General features: G+C 37.6%; 3 protein-coding genes across 5 annotated transcripts; 2 read left to right on the forward strand and 1 right to left on the reverse strand.

The window, feature by feature from the left end:
• Positions 1-337: 337 nt before the first annotated feature.
• On the forward strand, positions 338-3,810 carry fgf8b (fibroblast growth factor 8b). Its single transcript, XM_067403966.1, has 5 exons — positions 338-369; positions 463-499; positions 1,851-2,037; positions 3,052-3,158; positions 3,535-3,810. Exons 1-5 carry the CDS (start codon positions 338-340, stop codon positions 3,808-3,810), a joined length of 639 nt encoding a protein of 212 aa, XP_067260067.1.
• An 8,954-nt stretch (positions 3,811-12,764) lies between these two features.
• Positions 12,765-15,735, reverse strand: dpcd (deleted in primary ciliary dyskinesia homolog (mouse)). Of its 2 annotated transcripts, XM_067404641.1 has the most exons (6): positions 15,624-15,735; positions 15,286-15,366; positions 15,086-15,201; positions 14,847-14,980; positions 13,438-13,540; positions 12,765-13,103 (listed from the first exon to the last, which is right to left on the reverse strand). In XM_067404641.1, the coding sequence occupies exons 1-6, from the start codon at positions 15,685-15,687 to the stop codon at positions 12,999-13,001; spliced, it is 603 nt and encodes a 200-aa protein (XP_067260742.1). In that variant the 5' UTR covers positions 15,688-15,735; the 3' UTR covers positions 12,765-12,998. The 2 variants fall into 2 exon arrangements, with proteins under 2 accessions (XP_067260742.1, XP_067260744.1); XM_067404643.1 differs by lacking the exon at positions 15,286-15,366 and having other exon boundaries at positions 15,624-15,697.
• Positions 15,736-15,928: 193 nt separating this feature from the next.
• poll (polymerase (DNA directed), lambda) lies at positions 15,929-25,454 on the forward strand. Of its 2 annotated transcripts, none has more exons than XM_067404045.1 (9): positions 15,929-15,981; positions 16,238-16,369; positions 18,057-18,354; positions 18,523-18,655; positions 18,754-19,074; positions 21,665-21,838; positions 23,094-23,222; positions 24,517-24,685; positions 24,785-25,454. In XM_067404045.1, the coding sequence occupies exons 2-9, from the start codon at positions 16,261-16,263 to the stop codon at positions 25,144-25,146; spliced, it is 1,695 nt and encodes a 564-aa protein (XP_067260146.1). In that variant the 5' UTR covers positions 15,929-15,981; positions 16,238-16,260; the 3' UTR covers positions 25,147-25,454. The 2 variants fall into 2 exon arrangements, with proteins under 2 accessions (XP_067260146.1, XP_067260147.1); XM_067404046.1 differs by having other exon boundaries at positions 15,955-15,977.
• Positions 25,455-26,233: the final 779 nt, after the last annotated feature.

The following is a 26,233-nucleotide window of genomic DNA, read 5'->3' on the forward strand; positions in this document are numbered from 1 at the left end:
TCAATGAAGAATGTTTTATTTTTCGTATCTTCGGTGTAATTGGACATCCACCATGAATTATGTTTGTGAGAACAGTCGAGTGTAAGGTGCTTGAACTTTCAGGAATACAAATTGCTTGACGGATTCATTTGACATGGACTCAGTGGATGAATAAATCACATATTCTGTCGATACCAGTAGGCTATATTTTGTCCTGTCACTCAGTTTATTTATTGTCATTTTTTTGCTGAAAGTCAGATGGACCGAGCATCTTCACACATTAATATACAAGCAAAAAGGAATTAATGAAGAACTTATTGTTTCGGATAATAATCAGACGGGGTTTGGAAATCTCACAATGAGGCTGAAATCTTCGAGGTTAGGTTACCTGTAAGTACACATAGACATTCATTGCTAAACTGTTATTTTTATATTTTAAAACATAATAATAATCATCCACAATTAACCCTTTTTGTATTTCAGATTCCTTCAATTCATGACTCTGTGTTTTTACACTCAAGTAAGTGTTCTGCATTATGTAAGTTTTTGCAAACAAGCATCTCAAACTAATAGGTATACAGTGTTGGGAAAGTGTAATATTGTAACATTGGTTTAACCAATTAGAAATGAGCTACATGAGCCACATTCCCTAGGAGACTGTATAAGTTATAAGTGTCTTTGTAAAATAATTTTAGGTGTTAGTGGATGTTAAAAGACAGAACTGGTTTCATCCGAATGCTGTTTTGCTTAATTTTATATATAACATCCACATAAACTTACATGTAAAAAAGAGAAGAAAATAGAAATATCACAGGGATGATTGTAACACAACTTAGCGTTTTCTGTTGGACCCACAAAGACTGAACAAAATAGGACAGTGTACAGGTGTGACAACTGTTAGAATAGCAAACACACTTCAGTTTTTAGAGTTTATTTCAGTATTTATTTCCAATTGTATGTGCTGTTTTCATTTATATGTTTCTTTTATGTTTAATATTTTCAAATAAAAGGTTTAAAACAAAACAAGGGTGATCATGGGCAAAAATACATATTTTGAACAAGAATGTTTGCACAATAAATTCATGCACAAAATGTAAACCTTTAAAACATTTTCAATGAATGTTACAGCACTTATTATTATTGCAACAGCGACACTTTTTGTGCCTGTCATTAATTTCCAGAGCTTAGAAATAATTCATAGATTTATACATTTCATTTGTAGGTAAATGGGAATAATATAACAAAGTTTGAGTCACGTAATGCAACACAAAACACAGGGTCACAGACATTGAAACAATGTTACAACACTACTCCGTCTCCCTTACAAATATTTTCCAGTAAATCATCATTACGACACACTGAAAACGATAAATATTTCAGGCACATTAATCCTGTGATGTTATATGTGTGTAGTAAATGTGTTATAACTGTGCAAACAACTCATTATTAATAGAGTCATTGGCAAATTGTCAAACATCTTGAAAAGGCGTAAACCCCTAACTTTAAAGGTAATGGCTCTAACATGTGGGCAAGGCGCATGGCTGACTTACAAAAGAAAATCATTATGGGAAAGGGCCCGAGAGACAGGGGTGAAAGATCAGTGTTGGTAGAAACGAACCCTCATTGGCATGTCATCTAGAGTGAGGACAGCGCACTTGCCCTGAGAATGCCAACCATCTTGTGTTCTCCACTTCATTACAGCAGGCACATATGGAATCCTTCAAAATCATTATTTGAATCTGAGAAGCAATTTCACATTTATTGTCCTTAATGTTTATATCATTGTTCTAATATTCACATTGAATAATCATAATACAGTTCTTCTGTTGATACACCATGAATCTTCATGTTGTTCTGTCACATTTTTATAGATGACGATGCAGTCCATCTCTGTACCTAATTTTAAGCACCATGTAACGGAGCAGAGTCGTCTATCGGACAGGATGAGTCGGAGATTAACAAGGACTTATCAGCTCTATAGCCGGACCAGCGGTAAACATGTACAAGTCCTGGGCAACAAGAGAGTCAATGCCAACGGCGAGGATGGAGATATTCATGGCAAGTCGCAATATTTGCACTTTTATGCATTATTTGACTTTGTCAGGTTTAAACAATAGGACAGAACAGTCAAATATAAAATGTAAAGAATACCTGTAAATGTCATTGCCAAAAAGTAACCTGCATAGTTTGAAATGGATTCTATATTGTTGAGTTTGGGAATCTCAAGAGAAACCCGTTTGGTTTCTGGAAAACACATCAGTACTCATCTTACCTCTGCAGTCTTAACATTTCCTGAATAGTTCTCCATATAATAAAAGTTATAGAAATTACATGCAATTTTCTAACATCATTATTTTTCATCTTTCATGTCTTCCAAAACAAATGTTTATTGCAAATGTTCCTGTATTATGTGTGAAGCATGATCTAAAGTTTCAATCACTTGTCGAGAGATATTTGCTCCAAAATTACGAGTGTATTTTTTCTCTGCTAAATGGGCAGTTGACATATAATTCATAGTATGCCTTGATACTGCAAAAAGGCAATAAAAAAGTCAATCTTGTTTTTACTTGAACTCGATGTAATTTTAAAGCTATATAGTAAGGCACCTGTTTTAAGTGAACTGCGGCACTTCTTCTCCAAACAAAACAGTGGTTAGAATCCCATCCGCTGGGAATGAATTCCTGTCACCAAAGTATTTCTGAGCGTCTAGCCATCTTTCCACTCGTGCAGTCCATCCACTTTGCCCACTTTTTTGGAGGGTCATTTTACGAGGAATTTTCATAGCTTTACAACTCAACGTATGAGTCAGTTTATGAAGAGAGGTGAGGTCAGCGTCACCGGTTTATACCCTTCTTTGTTACTCTTACTTTTACTCTTTGTAGTTTTGGCCTAACACACATGCATTCACACATATAGACTCAATATTAGCATTTCTTCACGCTATATTCCAACTCAGACTACATTACAACAATGCAAATCATAAACTCTCCAATACACAATCAGAAGCATCACTCATTGTATATATCACCTGAAAGTGAAGTGTAAAAGTAACAAACTTTGTAACATTTCCAGCTAAACTTATTGTGGAAACCGACACGTTTGGAAGCCGGGTTCGAATCAGAGGAGCAAAAACAGGATACTACATTTGCATGAACAAGAGAGGCAAGCTTATTGGACGGGTGAGTTTAAATAATTAAGTGTGTTTATGTGTAATTATTTTGTAATGATATATCTACAAGCTACCTTCCCTTAACTCTAACAGCAGAGCATGGCGCTATTAATGCCAAGGTCACGAGTTCGATTCCCAAGAAAAGCAAGACCTAATAAAATATGTCACTTTGGATAAAAGGGTCTGCCAAATGCAATGAAATCATACTTCTATGATTTTAATAAAATATAGACAACTAAATTGGCTCGAACGACACTAATCGTATCACAGGTAAACCCATCATGCCCTGTGAACAAAACTGAACCTCATAAATCTCTCAGGCTTGAATAGCAGATTTCTGAGTTTGTCATTTCAGTCCTCCGCTGTCTGTCTCTTTTTGTTGCCAGAGGAAGGGCCGTGGCAGGGACTGCATATTCACCGAGATTGTTCTGGAAAATAACTACACAGCTTTGCAGAACGCAAAGTACAAAGGCTGGTACATGGCCTTTACACGCAAGGGCCGACCCAGGAAAGCCACGCAGACCCGGCAGCACCAGCGAGAGGCCCATTTCATGAAACGACTTCCTCGAGGACACCTGTTAACAGAAAAGAAGCCTTTTGATTTAATCCCATATCCCCTCAACAAGAGGACTAAGCATCATCAACGCACAAGCGTGAATTGAGAAAGGGCAGTATCATATCTTATACCGGAGCTCTATCTTAATTTGAGTTTATCTAATGTATGCGCATCCATAGTTCTGGACATCATGACGAACTGTTGCTGTGTAAAAAAAAGAAAAAAAAGAAAAAAGAAAAAAAGGAGCCTGTACAGATGAACGACTGTACTATGAACAGTTTGTTCTGGGACAATGACTGAACTGTTGAGTGAACAGAGGACACCGTAAGCCTTGTAATAATGAGCAATGCATCTCTGGGAATGAAACAAGACAGCAGAACACGACACAAAAACACTCTCAGAAAAATTTCCAAAAATTGTACCTTTAGGGGTACAACAGCTTGTCACTGGGGCAGTAGCCTTAAAGAGACAACTTTGGACCTTATTTACCCCTAAAAGGGTACATATTACTACTCTAAGGTAAGCTTACATGTTAAAGGGTTAGTTCAGCCAAAAATGAAATTCTGTCATTAATTACTCGCCCTCATGTCGTTCTACACCCGTAAGAACTTCGTTCATCTTTGGAACACAAATTAAGATATTTTTGACAAAATCTGATGGCTCAGTAAGGCCTGCATTGCCAGCAAGATAATTAACACTTTCAATGCCCAGAGAGCTACTAAAGACGTAATTAAAACAGTTCATGTGATTGCAGTGGTTCAACCTTAATGTTATGAAGTAACGAGAATAATTTTTTGTGCAGCAAAAAAAAAAAAAAAAACTTTATTCAACAATATCTAGTGATGGGCGATTTCAAAACACTGCTTCATGAAGTTTCGGAGCTTTACGAATCTTTAGTTTCGAATCAGTGGTTCAGAGCGCGTATCAAACTGCCAAAGTCAAACCCCCCAGTGGTGAACCATTGAAATTTCGAAACACTTATGACGTAAGGAAGCCCTCTTTTACTGAAATCACGTGACTCTGTCAGTTTGATACACGCTCTGAACCACTGATTTGAAACAAAAGATTCGTAAAGCTTCGAACCTTCATGAAGCAGTGTTTTGAAATCACCCATCACTAGATGTTTCTGAATAAAGTCATAGTTTTTTTGGCGCACAAAAAGTATTCTTGTCGCTTCATAAAATTAAGGTTGACCCACTGTAGTCACATGAACTGTTTTAAATATGTCTTTAGTAGCTTTCTGGACATCTGAAAATGTTAATTATCTTGCTGGCAAAGCAGGCCTCACTGAGCCATCTGATTTTATCAAAAAATATCTTAAATTGTGTTCTGAAGATGAACGAAGGTCTTACAGGTGTGGAACGACATAAGGGTGAGTAATTAATGCCAGAATTTTTATTTTTGGGTGAACTAACCCTTTAAGGGCAAGCTGCTGAACCCCTAAAGGTAAAATCTTTGCCCTTTTTTTTCTGACAGTGAACATGGCAGCTACCTACTGATAATCCCAAACGTACGCAGATACACACAGGTTTCATGACGTGTAGTGATATTATCAAAAAAAACGTCTTTATTGTTTGTACATGACTATATATTTTTATTGGAAGATTGTAAGATACTTAAAAAAATGGAAATATTTATTTTAGAGCGTGTATTAAATTCATGTAAAAGTATTGATTTAACAAGGTTATAGGGTGTGTGTGATTCATTGACTCCCTAAACGTCTTTTGTGGGAACTGTAAATTCGGACCGTGATTGATTCGACTCCTTTGAGATGCGCTTCTACGCTGAATTTGCTTTGAAGGAGTCGGCGATCATTAGCTGACAGGTTGAATTCTCGCTCTCTCATAGATCACACTGTATGTGTGTGGGCGCATCAAGAACACGAACACGACAAGTGTGGGTTAAAGTTGAAGGCCTCCAGGAACACAAGTCGGCCAAATTGGGAGCCAGTTTCTTTCAGAGTCAGGCTTATTCAGTTGACAACAACAGCAGCCTGAGAGAAACCTCAAGGGCATGCTCGGGTCTATTCAGGAGGTATACCTCCAGGACCGTATAGCTGTTGTTATGTTTTTGGCCCAGCAGTCGAACTCCCAGAAAAAGAGGCCTGAGCCTCAGATAACTGTGAAGCAATATCTGTGACAGGCCGGTCTCGATTGAATGTGCTCAGCAAGTGAGACTGGGCCTTTGAATAGCTTGGGCCTTTTGCTTTAGAAGAGATGAGGTCAACCCACCATTGCTGTCCCAAACAAAGGTTACCACCGTGTAGTTGCATTTCTGCGACCCGCGCACCGTAACCCTCTGATCAAATGCTCCCTTTGTAGGCGCCGTAGAAAAGAAACATGTTATACAATGGTGGACCTGAATAATAACACAAGGAGGGGTCAGCTATCAAAAAAGGAAGCCCAGTCACACAGAGGGGGTGAGGGCGGGCGAGAGAGAGAAACCAAGAGCGACTCGGGGGGAGAGAAAATGTTCGGGGGTGTTATGGGTTGAGATGTGGGCGAGAGGGGCTGAAAGAGGGCAAATGGCTGGGAAGAGGCAAAGAGGGGCACAGACGAATGAAAAGGGCCAAAAAAGAGTGTCTCTCTGTTGAGGCAGTTGAGCATGACCATTGAGGCCTCAGGATGGGGAGGGAGAAAGGGAAGAAGAGACAGTGAACAAAAATCAGAGCGCTGAGCTCTTCGCCCTGTCGCCTTTTTCCCAGGACTTCTGATTTGTCAGTTGGCCTTTGGACTGCTTCCATGTGCAGAGCCATGTTTTGGTAGAAAAGCATTTTATTGACCTACTAAAACTATTTAAATTGGTGCTTTGTTCTGTTCGCGTCAAAAGACCGCCTGGCTAACGCTATGCTGCATCATTAAAACAATTAGACTTCATTTTGGTATTTTAAAGGGGAAATGTTATTGTGTCTACTTATTGACCACAAATTTCCTAAGAATTATCATGCAATATATTATAAAAGGTATTATACATATAAAACAATCAATGTTTGTATTTAGATAATTCAAATTGATCTTTTATGCCTGATAAATTGTTGTCTTGGCGTCAGGCATCATGCTGCAGTCTGTTCACTAAAGACTGGGGTACATTGCACGACTTTTACAACCCGAATTCCGGAAATGTTGGGACGTTTTTTAAATTTGAATAAAATGAAAACTAAAAGACTTTCAAATCACACAAGCCAATATTTTATTCACAATGGAACATAGATTTTACACTTTTATCCACTAAATGAGCTCATTTCAAATTTGATGCCTGCTACAGCTCTCAAAAAAGTTGGCACGGGGCAACAAATGGCTGAAAAAGCAAGTCATTTTGAAAAGATTCAGCTGGGAAAACATCTAGCAACTAATTAATGTAATTGATATCAGGTCCTGTAACATGATTAGCTATAAAAGGGATGTCTTACAGAGGCAGAGTCTCTCAGAAGTAAAGATGGGCAGAGCTGTGAAAGAGTGCATAAAAAGATTGTGGAATACTTTAAAAACAATGTTCCTCAATGTCAAATTGCAAAGGCTTTGCAAATTTCATCATCTACAGTGGATAACATCATCAAAAGATTCAGAGAAACTTGAGAAATCTCTGTGCGTAAGGAACAAGGCCTAAGACCTTTATTGGATGCCCGTGGTCTTCGGGCCTCAGACGACACTGCATCACTTATTGGAATGATTGTGTCAATGACATTACTAAATGGGCCCAGGAATACTTCCAGAAACCACTGTCGGTAAACACAATCCGTCATGCCATCTGTAGATGCCAACTAAAGCTCTATCATGCAAAAGCCATATGTGAACATGGTTCAGAAGCGCAGTCGTGTCCTGTGGGCCAAGGCTCATTTAAAATGGACTGTGGAAAAGTGTTCTATGGTCAGACGAGTCCAAATTTGACATTCTTGGTGGAAATCACGGATGCCGTGTCCTCCAGGCTAAAGAGGCCGGAGACCTTCCAGCGTGTCATCAGCGTTCACTTCAAAAGCCAGCATCTCTGATGGTATGGGGGTGCATATGTGCATACGGTATGGGCAGCTTGGATGTTTTGGAAGGCACTATGAATACTGAAAGGTATATAAAGGTTTTAGAGCAACATATGCTCCCCTCTAGATGATGTGTATTTCAGCAGGACAATGCAAAACCACATACTGCAGCTATTACAACAGCATGGCTTCGTCGTAGAAGAGTCCGGGTGCTGAATTGGCCTGGCTTCAGTCCAGATCTTTCACCTATAGAGAAAAATACGTTAAAGACAACCACAAACTCTTCAGCAGCTGGAAACCTATATCAGGCAAGAATGGGACCAAATTTCAACACCAAAACTCAAGAAACTTATAACCTCGATTCCCAGACGTCTTCAAACTGTTTTGAAAAGAAGAGGAGATGCTATACCATGGTAAACATGCCCCCGTCCCAACTATTTTGAGACCTGTAGCAGGAATCAGATTTGCAATGAGCTCATTTTGTGGATAATCAGTTTAAACATTTGTTATGTTATCTATGTTCTATTGAGAATAAAATATTGGCTCATGTGATTTGAAAGTCTTTTAGTTTTTATTTTATTCAAATTTAAAAAACATCCTAACATTTCCAGAATTCGGGTTGCAAAATAACTAGCTTCTGCCTTCTGTATTCAACTTACGAGAAAAGTGTAACGCCTCAGGCAGTTCAAAACACTTATGCAACTTCCTATGCCTTCTGTATTCAACTTATAAAAAAAGCTTAACTGGCGTGACGTCAGTTACGCTTTTCTCGTAAGTTGAATACAGAAGGCGGTCTGGTGGAAGCTAAAAATTTTACTTCATAACTTGTTAAATATGGATATTTTTCTTACACAAATGCATCACTTCGTTTTTTCCATTTCTTTGTCATACTGATTTAGCCTATAAGTCTAGGTTTAGCATGTATCTGTGCATCATTTTGCCATACATACTGATCAAGGTCAGTGTTTTTATTAAAGAATATTGCATAAGCATTCACTGTAAAGTAACACGTGAAGATTCAAGGTTTTTAAAGCAGTAAACTGTGACCTGCTTGATTTATTCAACATCTCATGACACACCTTGTCCAGCCTAATTTCTGGCATCACTCTTCTGCCTCTGGTGATGGTAGCAACTGTGGGGACATGCCATTGATATGAGTTGTCAAAATGATTAAAAACATACTGACCGTTCACCAGAATCTGCAGCTTTTGCAGTGTGCTAACCTCTCACGGTAACAGCCTCATATTGACCACATAGAGACGGAAACCATTGTGCATCATTACACTCATGTGTTGACAAGCAGTGCTGTGAGCCAAACATCTGCACACATCATTGAAACCTTCTAGGAGCAGAGCAAGAGTCCTGGCGCTGTCTTCACCCCTTCTCGCACTGCCCAAAGATGGTACGCTCCAGTTCACAGCAATATGAGATTCCAGATTCAACCAATACCTAATGTCCGGGAGAGACTGTTGGCCTGAGGTCTGTGAAAAATTATTTAGAAATGTCTTACATGGAAAGAATCAGATGTCTATGGGTTAACTGCTACCGAGAGAGGTTCTTATAGTTCCTCCAGTCCTGTTTTCTTAGAGGTACCGGCTTTTCTGACAGACTGGTGACCAGTGGACTGGACTTTTGAAAGTTGTTGACTGTTATCTGTAAGTCAGAGTGGATAGAATGGGTCCTACAGGAGCGATCAATTGCTAATGCCGTTAGCATTTTGGAGTGAGTTATTGATTACTGATACTTTAGAAATGCAGTTTTTTTTCTTTAAAATTGGGTGGTGGTCAACATTTGCATGCTTTGACTGGATATTCTTGTAAAGAAAGGCATACTTATAGAAGCTTGACTGAGATGTAAAGCAATCAATTAGCATTTTTGAATTTCTGGTTCCATTGTCCAATATTTGTTTTGAAATGGTTTTTAGTTAAATGCCTGAAATAAGCTCAAGGTATTTTACAGAATGAGAATGTCCTGGAGAGTGATTTTGTGCCTCTCTGTGATTTTCACGTTTTATTCTATGATGTGAAATACATCAGTAAAGTTGTTTAAGCTTTTACATGTCTTGAAAAAGTTTTCTAACAAGTGGCTAAATGTGACTGGATTTAACTACACAACTTTTGCCCGGATTTTTTGGAGTTGATGCTAGCTGCCAAAAGTCAGAGCCAGTCTGCAAATTTTGGGCAGTCAGAGATTTCACAGAAAATTGCATAGTGTGTGATGGGCTTAGCTTTAGACTGTGATTCTATCCAGTCTGGAAGATTTCCAACATGCTTTAGATCACGTTTATGTTTCTGTACGAGCTTGTTGTGTTCAGAAGGACGTAACATTCTAGTAGAGTGTGTCCTCAGTTGTTTAGTGCATGATGTCCAGTTTTTTTCTGTAACTACAACCCGAATTCTGGATATGTTGGGACATTTTTTTTTTTATTTGAATAAAATGAAAACTAAAAGACTTTCAAATCACATGAGCCATTATTTTATTCTCAATAGAACGTAGATAACATAAATGTTTAAACTGAGAAATTTTACAATTTTATGCACAAAATGAGCTCATTTAAAATCTGATTCCTGCTACAGGTCTCAAAATAGCTGGGACGGGGGCATGTTTACTATGGTATAGCATCTCCTCTTCTTTTCAAAACAGTTTGAAGACGTCTGGGCATCAAAGTTATACGTTTCTGGAGTTTTGGTGTTGGAATTTGGTCCCATTCTTGCCTGATATAGGTTTCCAGCTGCTGAAGATTTTGTGGTTGTCTTTGACATATTTTTCTCTATAGGTGAAAGATCTGGACTGCAGACAGGCCAATTCAGCACCCGGACTCTTCTACGACGAAGCCATGCTGTTGTAATAGCTTCAGTATGTGCTTTTGCATTGTCCTGCTGAAATGCACAAGGCCTTCCCTGAAATAGACATCGTCTGGAGGGGAGCATATGTTGCTCTAAAACCTTTATATACCTTTCAGTATTCATAGTGCCTTCCAAAACATGCAAGCTGCCCATACCGTATGCACATATGCACCCCCCATACCATCAGAGATGCTGGCTTTTGAACTGAATGCTGAAAACACTGTCTGACCATAGAACACTTTTCCATTTTGAAACAGTCAATTTTAAATGAGCCTTGGCCCACAGGTCATGACTGCGCTTCTGGACCATGTTCACATATGGCTTCCTTTTTGCATGATAGAGATTTAGTTGGCATCTGCAGATGGAACGGCGGCTTGTGTTTACCGACAGTGGTTTCTGGAAGTATTCCTGGGCCCATTTAGTAATGTCATTGACACAATCATTCCAATAAGTGATGCAGTGTTGTCTGAGGGCCCGGAGACCATGGGCATCCACTAAAGGTCTTCAGCCTTGTCCTTTGCAATTTGACATTGAGGAACATTGTTTTTAAAGTATTCCATAATCTTTTTATGCACTCTTTCACAGCTCTGCCCATCTTTACTTCTGAGAGACTCTGCCTCTCTAAGACATCCCTTTTAAAGCTAATCATGTTACAGGACCTGATATCAATTAACTTAATTAGTTGCTAGATGTTCTCCCAACTGAATCTTTTCAAAATGTCTTGCTTTTTCAGCCATTTGTTGCCCCTGTGCCAACTTTTTTGAGAGCTGTAGCAGGCATCAAATTTGAAATGAGCTCATTTAGTGGATAAAAGTGTAAAATTTCTCCATTTAAACATTTGTTATGTTATCTATGTTCTATTGTGAATAAAAAAATTCACTGCCATTATTAAGCTTCGATGCGTCAGAAAATTTATTAATATAACTGATTGTGTTCATCAGAAAGAAGAAAGCCATATACACCTAGGATGGCTTGAGGGTGAGTAAAGCTGGGGTAATTTTAATTTAAAGTGAACTAATCCTTTAAACCTCCACTTTCGTCATTGTAAAATATTACATTGTTTCCATGTTAAAACCCCCAAAAAAGAGACTGCAGTGTCAGCTGCTAATGCTGGATGGTGAATTCCAGTGTAGAAAACATCCTCCTCGGAGGCCATTATACACAATAGTGAGAATGACTTGTGGGTTAGTGCCTGTTTTATGCATACAGTCTCTTGGTTTGGCACAAAAGCTGTGGACTGGGAACTAAAAGCAAAGAGTCACCAGAGTCAGAAACAGTATATTCACATGGTATTGTTGTCTTTCCCTTAAACCAACAAAGAGTTTGTGTTTGTAGTATTCTATTTACAGTATAAACACAAACAACAGCACTGTAGTGCATGCCAAACATCATCCATGAACGCGAGAGGAATACAGATAAAATAAAGGAGCCAAGATAAATGAAATGTTTAATTTTCCCACGATGCACATCATGGAAACTGAAGAGTGGAGATGGCAGTAATGAGAGTACATGAAAGCTGAAGTTCAATCACCTTCATGTAATAGATGTAATAGAAATATGATGATAAATTTCGAATAATAATGCAACTGGACAAATGCTAGATGCGTAATTTGTCAGTTTATGAATTTTCTTCAAGTAAACACATCTGTTTAGCTCTGCATTTACCACAAGTGACTTTGTTCCATTTTGTAAAATAATTTCGAAACAAACTTCCTGGTTTAAAATTAAAAGCACTAGTGTGAAAAACAGTGCATTTTTTTCCATATTTTGTTGAATATTTACAAAATTATGCACACGTAATGCTTTTTTCAATCAAAAACTAAGGTGCATAAGCTCAGGCCAATGAGGCCTACAATCAAACAGTTCCAAAAATAAATACTAAACTTGTCTAAATTGAAAGAAAACAAGTTGATAAAAAGATTGAATGATAATATAGCATAACCAGATATTTACAAGCAATTTTTAAATGACCAGGAACATCAAAAACATTACATAATTTTAAATTAAATGTAATTTAATTCTTATGCATCTGCTATAGTTATTTTATGATTGTTTTAAGTCTTTTATGTAAAGCCGAATTTGAATTACTATTGTTTATGAAATGTAATATTTAAACAAACTTACCTTGCCTAAATGCACAAACAGTGTCCACTAAGACAACAAATTGCTGTCTAATATTTTTTAAGCTATAGTGTGGAAATAGCTGGAATAAAACAAACTACTTATAAGTATTGTATTTTATTTCAGTCAGTGAATTAGCATTATTTAACAAAGAACAATTGTAGGAACATCAGTCAGAACATTTTAAATTTTACATAGAAAAAAAATAATAATAATAATAACACATTGAAAAAGAGTTGCTTGGATGCACAAGGCTGACAGAAACATGCCAAGGTGAAACACAGAGCTGAAGTGAACATGCAGAACCGCTGACAGACAAATACAATAAAGCAAAGGCTCTGGATCCACAGCAGTTCACTGAGTTTTACAGTCAATATCTCCTTCACTTGTCCCCTTCAGTTTCTTCAGTTCCCCAAGCAGCTCCTGTTCCAGTGTTAAAATCTCTTTGGGCTTCTTGTACTACAACAAAAGCGAGAGAAACTCCATATAAAATCCATTGCTGGATGGAATAGCTGAGCTCTTGAGCAGTCAACAGAGGTGAGAGCAGTTCAATTCAACCTTCTCTACTTAGGTGAACCAATAAAAAGTGACGGCATAGTTGCCCTTTTGATGATCTGAGACCAGAATTGTGTGCTCTCTTAGTGGGGATTAGGGTTTTGGCAACCTGGTCCCAGATCCACGCAAAAGGGAAAGTTCCTCTACGTGATGCGGAAAAAACTGAACACATACCTTACAATACAGAAAGAGCTTAGAGAAAGTGATTAAGTGAGACAAGCGGTGAGAGTTCACTCACGCTGATGATTAAAGTGTTGTTGGCGTGGGTAAAACTCAAGGCTGCGCTCTCCAAAGGCAGCTGGCAACGGTCGAGATCTGGAATACTGAACTTCTTATAGTACCTGGGAAATGAGGAGATGAACAAGAGAATGTTTCTCATGGCCGGCCATCCATCTTCCATATAGATCAACAGTGCCACCTATAGGGTTACTGTAGGGCTATAAGAGTGCAATAGTCGGGTTTCAGAAGCAAAAACCCCATTTCTCCATGGGAAAACAATAAATTTAACAATACCTAGAAACCTTTAAAGACAGCCTTACTGTGAGCTACAAGGTTGTTAATTGATAGTATTTGCTTCTGTTTAAGCCGTCAGCCACATTATTTTATGTTATTTTAACAGCGGAATTCATGGTGAAAAACTATATTACCCATGACGCAGTACAGAAAATCAGAGAAGTCGAAACAAGCAAATTGTGCCAAAAGATCTCTTTAGTCCCACCCACTCCCATCAAGCACTGCAAATAATGTAATCGAGTTTGCAATAAACTATATATAATATTATATGAGGTAAATTATATACTTGTATATAGTATATACTTATATACTGTTCTTTCCTTCAGTAAAGCCATTAAGTATACAGTCTTTTTGAACTATTTGTCTGATTTTCAAATACTTTTTGCTTCAAATCAAAGTTTGTAGGACTACGATTCACCACATAGTTGGTTGGCTTGGTTCGTGGCTTGCAACGCTTTAACAAAGACTATTTTAACATCCCTATGGGAAAAATGAATAGAAAAAAATCCTTCCAGTACCAACTCCGCTGAAAAAGTGAGCAAGCACTGCTGTACTCTTTTGCAACTATACATTATGTTCAACAACACACCTTTCACCAGTTTTATTTTAGTTAAAACTGAAACTAAACAACCATAAAAACATTTCAAAACTTGAAATGCAACAAACTTTAACTTAAACAAAATAAACTATAAAAACCTATTTCAGCTACTTGCCAAGGGAATATCAAATTTTTATTAATAACTAAAACTTACATAAAAAAAATATTAAAAAGAAAAAAAGATTTAAAATATTAGTAAGAACTATAATAGTACCTCAATAATATGAAAATAACATTGCTTTTCACTAGGTAATCCCAAATTTATAAGCAGAAGTTGCCTTTAGACAAATTTGATTTAATATGATTTTTGTATTTCTCTAATTTTAATATGAATGCATAAATGAACATGACTAACAACGACAAGCATTTTATAGCATTATATATAGCTGTTGCATAAACTTCCCACTTTAAAACAAAATGTGGCACTTTGTCCAATTCAAGCAGACAACATGAACACAAATTATAACAGTCAAATAAATACTAAAAGTCACTATCAATCTAAACCCTCCTACTTGCATCAGTTTTAAAGAACTCACTTTTTGTTTGAGGTTCGAATGACACAACATCTTTCCATCGGCTCTGCTGAAACACTGTAGACTTCTATAGGATATGAAATATTACGGATCCTCCATTGGAAACTGGTCTTTGTGTCCTTGCGCATGAACAATGGCTGAGGGCATAAAAAAAAACTCAGATAACAAAAACAGGTGGCCTAGCACACATCAATATTAAAACATTGTCATTAAAACATCAAGAAAATGAAATGAAAGCTTACATTTGAACTGTTCTCTTTTATTAAATCAGAGGTAATGCCATTTGGGGTTGTTTCACCAACTTCCCATGTCCACTGCCCCTGCCCTCCAAAGGTGGTTTTATGTCGCCACTTTCGCACTAAAGAAAGATGGAATTATTACAAAATACATATCTGGATTAGTATGGGATTCAATAACAAAACCAGAAAAACAAATCCCTTACAAACAAGTTCATCTGTTTTCAGGTCGTACTCCTCAGTCATCTCATTGCCATCCTCAAACAGATAATGAACTTTCCTTTTCCCTAATGAGAAAGGCATATGAAGGCATCTCTCAATTCATACTCATTTTACATCGAACAATGTTCACGCTTTAAAATAAATAAGCAATTCTTTTGACAGGTATTTTTATGATATTTTGTCTAGGTTTCGATGCTATATTAGCCAGTAGCAAATGTATTCGACTTAAAACACTTATTAGCAAGACTATTAGCAATACTGCCAGCATAAACACACATACAAAATAGCTCATCTAAAAATATTACAGAAGATATATGCGCACCATCAGATATTAAAGCAGTTTTCTTGGCTTTCCTCAGCGCATCTGCCCAGTGTTGCACAGCCATGCTTCTTGCGCTTTCATTTCCTCAAACAATCCCACGCCTGAGGTTGCCAAGGCAACCGCTATTTCTCAAACGAGATATGTCGTATCTTTAATGCATTTACAAAATGTATATGCAATAAAATATTTAATTACAACTATGAAAGGTATTAGAATTAAGTACAAAATCAATGTATAATTTAATTTGTTTCATTTTTTAAAATGAAAAAAAAAACGCAAAGTTTTGACTATGACCCGGAAGTTGATCCGTTTAAAAAGCTCGTGTGTTGTTCCTAGGAAAAGGAGCTGGAAGGGGTTGGTATGGAGTGTTTTTAAGTAATCTAAGCTGTTATTATAAATTATTGTGCCTTAAAAGATTTATAACGTTTAATATAATGTTGTAATACAGCAATCCGTTTATTCTCTTGCTGCTCTAGTTGACTATATAAGGACATTAGTCAGTCTTATCGGATTGTATTTCAGCTATAACGGCCATGCCACTCTTCTGTAGGTTCGATTTGTGTATTTCTATAGCTATGTGAAGCCTACTGATCCCAATCATTTTGTTTTTAAAGCTCCTTTCCTTTCCCTGGCCGGAATGGAGTGTCATGGTATACTGAAAGCCTTCCCTAAAGTAAAGAGACCCAGGCCTAATGATCAGAAGGACGAGCCTCCCCAGAAGCGGGCGCCTGCTGAACCAATAACAGGTTCATAATTCTCCTTCCAAAGTACACTTAAGTAGAGCAACAAGGACTGTTTGAGAGATTGAAGCACCATATTTTACTGCTTACCTTCCTTTTTCTTCCACTGAATTATGTATGTTTGGATGAGTGGTGAAGCTGTTCCTTTTAAATTGACGGTCATTTTTATAGTTTAGGATGTTACCTTGAATTAGTTTTAATAATAATCACCATTATGCCAAATATAATGGTATATATAATTAATTGCCCTATATCCATTTGTTTTGAAACCAGCCGACCTACCGAACAACTTGAACAAGTAGTTCTGTCAGGACCACTACTGGCAAAGATGATTGACACTTAGCATACAGTTTTGACAGTATATGTTTTTGTTCTGGGCAACAACAATCCATCCATTCAGCCTAGCATGTATAAGAGCAGGGAGCGCAGTGATTGACACCCTTATATGATAAATTGAAAAGAACCAACATAAAAGTATTAATGATATCAGTAACATTCTATACGTCATTAAAGGGTTAGTTCACCCAAAAATGAAAATTCTGTCATTAATTACTCACCCTCATGTCGTTCTCCACCCGTAAGACCTTTGTTCATCTTCATAACACAAATTAAGATATTTTTGTTGAAATCCGATGGCTCACTGAGGCCTGCATAGCCAGCAATGACATTTCCTCTCTCAAGATCCATTAATGTACTTAAAACATAATTAAATCAGTTTATGTGAGTACAGTGGTTCAAAATTAATATTATAAAGCGAAGAGAATATCTTTGGTGCGCCAAAAAAACAAAATAACAACATGTATAGTGATGGCTGACTTCAAAACACTGCTTCGGAGCATAAATGAATCAGCGTGTCGAATCAGCTGTTCGGAGCGCCAGAGTCACATGATTTCAGCAGTTTGACGGTTTGACACGCGATCTGAATCATAATTTGACACAAAAGATTCATAATGCTCCAAAGCTTCCTGAAGCAGTGTTTTGAAATCGGCCATCACTAAATAAGTCTTTTTTTTTTGCCGCACCAAGAATATTCTCAGCGCTTTATAATATTAATATTAAACCAGTGTACTCACATGAACTGATTTAAATGTTTTTAGTACATTAATGGATCTTGAGAGAGGAAATGTCATTGCACCCTATGCAGGCCTCACTGAGCCATCGGATTTAATCAAATATCTTAATTTGTGTTCCGAAGATGAACGAAGGTCTTACGGGTGTGGAACGGCATGAGGGTGAGTAATAAATGACAATTTTTATTTTTGGGTGAACTAACCTTTTAATGTATTATCAATAACGTCATTCATGTAACACCTTAAATCAAGATAATGACTGTCTGATTCAAAGAGTAATATTTGTCTTGACTGTAGACGAGAGGGGGATCTGGGGATGGAAGAGGGTAATTAGGGATGCTGTGATAGGCATCATATTCCTATAAGTAGACATGGATCAGATGAGAGTCAGCTGATACAAGCTTGACAAACGTGACCTGCCAGAACTGATGCTAGGCTTGATTTCTATTCTATTATCAGATTTTTCTGAAACAGTTTCAACCGTTGATTCCAGTATATTTTTAGAAGAATATTATAATTAATTGTATGTTTATCTCCTCCTTCACAACATGTTTCGTGCAGCCCATTCAGGTATGAGTAGTAGTAGTGGTTGTATTTTAAATGTGTTTGCTTCTTTTTCTTAGGTACAGTTTTCCAAGGAGTCACAATATACATAGTTCCAGCTGGTATAGGGAAAGCCAGGTGTGATATATTTCATCGACAGATCACCCAGAATGGAGGACAGGTAGTGTCCACATTCTCTCCCAGCTGCACACACATTGTGGTGGATGATTCAGTCAATTGTAATAGAGCTCTGAGACTTCTGAAAGTGGAAAGACTGCCCTCTGCTGTTCAGCTGCTCAAATGTACTTGGTTGAGCTCCTGCATTAGTGAGAAAAGATTACTAGACCCTGAAGACTACAGCCTCCTTCCTCCTGAGAGGTAAGGCACTGGAGTCTAGACTCAATTGTAATGGCATTGCCTGCGGTTTTATTTAAAACCATACTATATGATATTTAGACACTTGTTGTTTGATGTTTCAATACATTTATAAATGTTTATTCTGCAGGAAATTGTGTAGAAATAAATACTTAATGAACATGTCTTCAGCCCCACAGTTGCCCCTGCTGAGAATTTAAATGAGACGACAGTCGGCCCAGTTCCAGAAGTAGCAGTAGCAGTATCACAGGATTCTTTGAAAATCCTTGAAAACCAGGATCCTCAAGCAAATCTCACCGAGACGGTAAGAAAGGGAAGGATGGCAGGTTATTGTCTCCACCTGTAAGATCCATCATTTGTTTTTCCCCTCATGCAGTGCATTTAATATGACTAATTTCACAGGTGACAGAGATTCAGGAGGAGCACCATGAGGAAGATGGTGTATCTCAGAATGATCTGGAGGCTTTGATCAGTGGTGTTCACCCATCTGAGAGCAACCAAGACCAGTGCCAGAGTTTGGCAGAGAATCCAGTTTTGTCTGGGAAGTGGGTCTGTTCCCAACCGTCCACAACTAAAGGGGAGAACCATAACAAGCACATTACTGACAAACTGGAGCCGCTGGCAAAAGCCTATACGCACACGGGCGATAAATGGAGAGCTCTGGGCTACTCAAAAGCAATCAATGCCCTTAAAAGCTACCACAAGCCCATCACTTCATATGAGGTCAGTTCTGATACGCATATGAGCCTTAGAGGTTTTAGGGTTCATGGAGGTGCTTGTTTGTGTTAAGAACACATATGGTTGCTGTTGCAAAGGTAGTTTGCATATTAAAGGGTTAGTTCACCCAAATATGAAAATTATGTCATTAATGACTCACCCTCATGTCGTTCCAAACCCGTAAGACCTCCGTTCATCTCCGTTCACAGTTTAAAGGGATAGTTCACCCAAAAATGAAAATTTGATGTTTATCTGCTTACCCCCAGCGCATCCAAGATGTAGGTGACTTTGTTTCTTCAGTAGAACACAAATGATGATTTTTAACTCAAACCGTTGCCGTCTGACAGTCAAATAATGCTAGTGGATGGGAACTTCTACTATAACAGTAAATAAAACTTGCATAGAAAAATCCAAATGAAACCCTGCGGCTCGTGACGACACATTGATGTCCTAAGACACAAAATGATCGGTTTGTGCGAGAAACCGAACAGTATTTATATAATTTTTTAACTCTAATACACCACTATGTCCAACCGCGTGCTGCACTCGTTAGTAATGTCTGATCGCGCTCTGACAGCGGCAGTGATGTCTCGCTCTCATTGAAGTATATGCGCGAGACATCACTGCCGCTGTCAGAGCGCGATCAGACCAAACGAAGGTTAAAAAAATGATATAAATACTGTTCGGTTTCTCTCATAAACCGATCGTTTCGTGTCTTAGGACATCAATGTGTCGTCACAGGCTGCAGAGTTTAATTTGGACTTGTCTATGCAAGTTTTATTTACTCTTATAGTAGAAGTTCCCATTGACACGCATTATTTGACTGTCAGACGGTAACGGTTTGAGTTAAAAATCATCATTTGTGTTCTACTGAAGAAACAAAGTCACCTACATCTTGGATGCGCTGGGGGTAAGCAGATAAACATAAAATTTTCATTTTTGGGTGAACTATCCCTTTAAGATATTTTAGATTTAGTCCGAGAGCTTTCTGTCCCTCCATTGAAAATGTATTTATGGTAGACTGTCCGTGTCCAGAAAGGTAATAAAAACATCATCAAAGTAGTCCATGTGACATCAGTGGGTTAGTTAGAAGTTTTTGAAGCATCTAAAATACATTTTTTGGTCCAAAAATAACAAAAGCTACGACTTCATTCAGCATTGTCTTCTCCTCCGGGTCTGTTGTATATATCCGCTTTCACTCCAGAGTGACGCTGCTTCTTTTTGTTCTTCTTTCCTGTTTTACGGTGGTTGGCATCCAGCTTATTGGTGCATTACCGCCCCCTTCTGCTCCGGACAGTGATGCTGATGACGTGTTATCCGGTGAGCCCGAGCTTCGTTTACAGTCTGAGGGAGACGCACGCTGTATTCAAGCTATTCTACATTGTTTGTATTTTAGTATTGTTATATTTTTTAAAATGGTGCGTAGGTGTTCATGTCGCGGATGTCCTAATCGCGTCACTGTCCGGAGCAGAAGGGGGCGGTAATGCACCATTAAGCTGGATGCCAACCGCCGTAAAACAAGAAAGAAGCAGCGTCGCTGTGGAGTGAAAGCGAATATATACAAAAGACCCGGAAGAGAATACAATGCTGAATAAAGTCGTTGTTTTTGTTATTTTTGGACCAAAATGTATTTTAGATGCTTCAAAAACTTCTAACTAACCCACTGATGTCACATGGACTACTTTGATGTTTTTATTACCTTTCTGGACATGGACAGTATACCATAAATACACTTTCAATGGAGGGACAGAAAGCTCTCGGACTAAATCTAAAATATCTTAAACTGTGTTCCGAAGATGAAAGGAGGTCTTGTGGGTTTGGAACGACATGAGGGTGAGTCATTAATGACATAATTTTCATTTTTGGGTGAACTAACCCTTTAAGACTAGCTCCAAGCATGCAACAGTGATTAATTTAGTAATTTAAAATGATATAATAATAAAATAATATTATTATGCTTTTTTACATTTTCAACTTTATTTGATGTATAATGCAGTTTGAGCATGAAAAAGTTCAGCTAAGTTACTAAACACAAAGTCCACTCCAAAGGGTGTTATTGTCTATATCAGTAAGCACCGTTTCAGAGCTCCTTTAAACGATTCAACTGTAGACTTGAGTTTGCTACAATAATTCTCATTTAAATAATTCCAGCACAAGGCATATGCAAAAACGGTCGATGATGCCTTGTTGAGTTGCATTAGTAGTGTTGAAACTCACTGTTATGGTAAGAGCCTTGACTGACATTTCCAGAACACACATGAAGCGGTTGACCAATCACAACACACTGGTCCAGCCGACTAATCAGAACACATTGCGCTTTTCAGACCAGAACTAAACAAAGTGTTACTGACAGACTGGGAACAGAGGTGCTGCTACAATGTAAAATATGTGACAGACAAACGTGTTTTTGAACATTAAAGAATGAAAACCTATTCTAGTAGACCCCAAAAACAAAATGAACACTTTTTAAAGGGCATAATATGGCTTCTTTAATAAACATTACCAGTTTTTATTCATTAAAAAAAAAAAATACAAAAAAAAAACAAAACAAAAAAAAACAATAACTTGGACATTTTTTTAACATTTCAATTTATAGGAAGCATGTAAAATTCCAGGCATTGGTAAACGCATGGCAGACAAGATCATGGAAATCATGGAAAGTGGGCACTTGCGTAAACTGGATCACATTGGGGAGGAAGTGCCTGTTCTTGAGATGTTCACTAACATCTGGGGTGCTGGGGCCAAGACTGCACAGATGTGGTATCAACAGGTAAGACTATCATACAAGGAAACTCTAGTTCAACGTTTAATTTGAAAGTTTTATATTAATTATGTAAAAAATGTGCATTTGTATGTGTCAGGTGCCACTGTAATGCAACATTATTATTCAAAATTATATAGAGCCCCACACATGACATGGCAAGATATTGAATTAAGAAATCTTCCCCACAATTGAAATGTAATTTGTTTCCTCATTTTATTTAAATTGTGGTCAAGTTTTAGGAATTGAGCTAAAACGAGGGAAAAAAATATTAAATTGGCTGGGATCCGTGGCTAACGGCTATTGCTACACTGTTGGAGAGATATATAAAGAATGAAGTTGTGTTTATGAATTATACAGACTGCAAGTGTTTAAAAATGAAAATAGCGACAGCTCTTGTCTCCGTGAATACAGTAATAAACGATGGTAACTTTAACCACATTTAACAGTACATTAGCAGCATGCTAATGAAACATTTAGAAAGACATGTCAGTTATTATTGCTCCATCTGCCATTTTTCGCTATTGTTCTTGCTTGCTTACCTAGTCTGATGATTCAGCTGTGCACATCCAGATGTTACTGGTTGCCCTTGTCTAAAGCCTTTCATAATGTTGGGAACATGGGCTGGCATTATGCAAATATTGGGGCGTACACCCCGACTGTTACGTAACAGTCAGTGTTATGTTGAGATTCGCCTGTTCTTTGGAGGTCTTTCAAACAAATGAGATTTACATAAGAAGGAGGAAACAATGGAGTTTGAGACTCACTGTATGTCATTTCCATGTACTGAACTCTTGTTATTCAACTATGCCAAGATAAATTCAATTTTTCATTCGAGGGCACCTTTAACTAATCAGGAAAAACATCGAGGTAGCTCTCTGCCAACTTCAATCATTAATGTGAATTTAGAGCCGGATTAACTGATTGTCCAAACAATGGACACTTTTCAGACATTAAAGTCATCTGTAAACTGTCAGTACATTCCATTCAGAAGTAAGCAAGCCTATACCAGGTTCCCTCCAATGCCTTCACCCTCCTCAGTGACTGCTGTAGCGGTCGAAAATAAATAACAGTCGTTCGAAACACACTTTAATGCCATATTTTCAAGCCAAGATGGAGAATGTTTGGTCTTACTAGTAGTACAGAACATTTACAGCAGCTTTTTTACTCAGTGGAATGTACAATATTCCATAATATTAAGCAACAACCATAATATTTTACGCTTGCGTTTAAATGGATGATTTGATTTCTTTTACTATCAAAGGGATTTCGCACACTGGAGGATATTCGCACTAAGGCGGTTTTGAATCACACTCTAAGGATCGGACTAAAACACTATGATGATCTCCTTGAGCGGATGCCGAGAAGTGAAGCAAATGCGATCGAGAAAAAGGTTGGTACGAACCTTATTTTAAATGGCCTGCAGTGAAAGAAGAGAGAAAAAAAAAATATAACCAAGCAATTAAACAGAGGGATTTCCTTTGTTCTTACCATCCATAACAACATCATCCGGTTGTGAAGAACAAGAATGTATCTACTTGATTTTCAAAGCAGTAAATAATAGAACTGAATTTTTAAAGCACACAAAAAAAATTGTGTTGGCAGCAGCAAGACTGTCAATCTTTCTCAGTTGGCTGATGGACATAACAGAGATTGTTAGTGTCTGTTGTCCCATAGGAAAAGTGGGAGTCCTTGAAAGCTGGCGCTTCATAAGTCAGAAGCTCCTGAGCTCCCTTACGGAGTCTTTGGCCCAAGCCAGTTGTTTTCTTACTATTACTTGGAATTGCCCCCAGTTTTCCTCTTAACAGGACCTGATAGATAAAAAGGGCAGATGAGTGCAGCATGTGCTCTCCTATCTTGACAGAATGATATGTAGAGCAGGTAAACTTATGTGCTCTCAGTGTTTCAGCTCCAAATTGCCAGAATGCTAGGTACAAATAATTTTTAACCATCATGTCCTTAAAACATTGCGTAAACCTGACAAACATGATGTTAATTATTTTCATTTTTTCTGTAGTCTTTAAATGCAAGTTTTTCTTTCCAAATGAAAAGGGTGACATATTATGGCAGAGAGAGAGAGTTATAGAAATCATATACACTACCATTTAAAAGTTTGCAGTCGGTAAGGTTCTTGAAAGATGTCTCTTCTGCTCACCAAAGGTGCATTTATTTGATCAAAAATATAGTAAAAACAGTAATATTGTGAAATATTTTTACAATTTAAAAATAACCGTTTCCTATTATAATATATTTTAAAATGTATGTTACTCCACTCATCAGTGTCACATGATCCTTCAGAAATCATTCTAATAAATGCTGATTTGGTGCTCATTTGCTACTATTAATAATAATATAATAATAATAATAATAATAATAATAATAATAATATTAATGTTAAACAGCTGTGTTGCTTAATATTTTTGTGGAAACCATGATACTCTTTTAATTCTGTGATGAATAGAAAGTTCAAAAGAATAGTAAATCGTTTTTTAAATAGTTTTTTGTAATAAAGTAAAAGACTTTTCTTTGAATTTTGATTAATGTATGCTTGCTGAATAAAAGCAGTAATAAAAAAAAAAAACACCCCAAACCTTTAAATAGTAGTGTATATAAATTATATAATAGTGGTTACATAAGAACAAAATAAATTATACAACTAACAAACATGAATATTATGTGATTGACAGGTGAAGGAGGCAGCTCACAGTGTGGACACACAGCTGGTGGTTATGGCATGTGGCTCATACCGCAGGGGCAAGACCACATGTGGAGATGTGGACGTTCTCATCACTCACCCTGATGGAGAATCGCACAAGGGTGTTTTCAGCAAAGTGTTGCACTTCCTCCATCAGAGTGGTATGCTGTGATATTAGAGAAATTTAGAATAATTTAGCTTGATTCAATAAACCCACAATTCATATTTATTTATTTATTTATTTATTTTTTACCATCTAGGTTTCCTGACAGAAGACCTTGTTAGCCACGAGGAGAACGGTGAGCAGAAGAAGTACATGGGCATCTGCCGGCTTCCAGGCCCTTCACAGCGCCACAGACGCCTAGACATCATTGTAGTGCCCTATGCTGAATTTGCATGTGCTCTTCTGTACTTCACTGGCTCCGCCCACTTTAACCGATCAATGAGGGCATTGGCTAAGACCAAACACATGAGCCTATCAGAGCACTCGCTGAACTGTTCTGTCGTGCGGCAGCGTGGCGTGAAATTGGTGGCGGGGACTCCTTTACACACACCGACGGAGAAGGATGTCTTTGAACACCTGGGCATACCTTACAGAGAACCACATGAGCGAGACTGGTGACATGGCTAGATTCATATTATTTTACTTGGGAACCTCCTTATGATTTTATGGAATCATGATGATGAAATCACATTTTTAATGTTGGAGTGCATGAAGGATTGTTCTGTAGTGATGAATTTGAGTTTTTATCCTTGTATCAAATGGCATCAGAGATCTTCAAGAACTTTTTATTGGATGTATTTTTAGTGAGAGAATTATCTTTTGATTTATGCTACTAAAAAATGTAAATTATAAATTATTAAAACGCCTCAAAAAGTGTGAACTTGTGATGTTCATGAATAAATTGGATGAGCAAACCATCTCATTGGTGAACAAGAGGGGAATTTTCAATTGCCTTTTTTTTCCAAGTCCTGTAGTTGGCAAAAGGAAGAAAAACTACTTTTACTACTAGTACTTATTTTTTGTTGTCAAACATTCTTTATAGTCTATTAGTAGGTTGTGTCGACACATTTGTTGATTTGGTCATCCTGAATGACTGTTTTTAGGAATCAGTTGAGTGAATTCCTAAATGACTCACTCAACACAAAAAACACTCATATTGCTTTGTTCTTACACTAAACATTTTGGCTTAAAAGTTTAGCATTTTTATTTCCTGTGTTTTGCCAGATTGTCAAAATTTGTCAGTACGGTTATTTCCACTGTGACATTTCTAGCAATAGGGAGATAAATGTCTCAAAAATGGTTTGTTTGATGGGTAAATACTACATTCACATTTGATATTTAAAGGTGCTAAAGAGGATGTTTTGTTTTATACATTTTTGTAATATTACTTAATACTGTCTTTACTAACTGATAAAAGATTATTTATTAGGTGCACTGAAAGGAATAATATTAATATACATCATCTGTGCACAAGGTAAACATCAGATCACGTAAACGATTGGCCCTCTGGCTTGTCAATCACTGCCGTGACGTTCCTTGTGAGAGACGAGCGCAGCTGCGTGCTCCAGTAACTTTCCACACTCCACAGGCGCCGCATGCAATGTTTTTGTCAGGAGACAGGAGTAACAACTGCAGATTATGAGTTACCTGCAGTGTGTCTGACATAATAAATCCACTAACACGACACAGCAAATGCCAGTGGTAA

Source organism: Chanodichthys erythropterus, chromosome 12 (assembly GCF_024489055.1).
Source record: "Chanodichthys erythropterus isolate Z2021 chromosome 12, ASM2448905v1, whole genome shotgun sequence".
NCBI classification, from domain to species: Eukaryota; Metazoa; Chordata; class Actinopteri; order Cypriniformes; family Xenocyprididae; genus Chanodichthys; species Chanodichthys erythropterus.

What these genes read in the sequence shown, in the direction of transcription:
- fgf8b (XM_067403966.1), top strand. Translation starts at nt 338, where the DNA reads ATGAGGCTGAAATCTTCGAGGTTAGGTTACCT. An exon ending in CGAGGATGGAGATATTCATG is followed by an intron (nt 2,038 to 3,051) that starts GCAAGTCGCAAT and finishes TAACATTTCCAG; the next exon opens with CTAAACTTATTGTGGAAACC. An exon ending in GAGGCAAGCTTATTGGACGG is followed by an intron (nt 3,159 to 3,534) that starts GTGAGTTTAAAT and finishes TTTTGTTGCCAG; the next exon opens with AGGAAGGGCCGTGGCAGGGA.
- dpcd (XM_067404641.1), bottom strand. Translation starts at nt 15,687, where the DNA reads ATGGCTGTGCAACACTGGGCAGATGCGCTGAGGAAAGCCAAGAAAACT. An exon ending in AACTGCTTTAATATCTGATG is followed by an intron (nt 15,367 to 15,623) that starts GTGCGCATATAT and finishes CTTTCTCATTAG; the next exon opens with GGAAAAGGAAAGTTCATTAT. An exon ending in GAAAACAGATGAACTTGTTT is followed by an intron (nt 15,202 to 15,285) that starts GTAAGGGATTTG and finishes ATCTTTCTTTAG; the next exon opens with TGCGAAAGTGGCGACATAAA.
- poll (XM_067404045.1), top strand. Translation starts at nt 16,261, where the DNA reads ATGGAGTGTCATGGTATACTGAAAGCCTTCCCTAAAGTAAAGAGACCC. An exon ending in AGCCCATCACTTCATATGAG is followed by an intron (nt 19,075 to 21,664) that starts GTCAGTTCTGAT and finishes TTCAATTTATAG; the next exon opens with GAAGCATGTAAAATTCCAGG. An exon ending in CACAGATGTGGTATCAACAG is followed by an intron (nt 21,839 to 23,093) that starts GTAAGACTATCA and finishes TTACTATCAAAG; the next exon opens with GGATTTCGCACACTGGAGGA.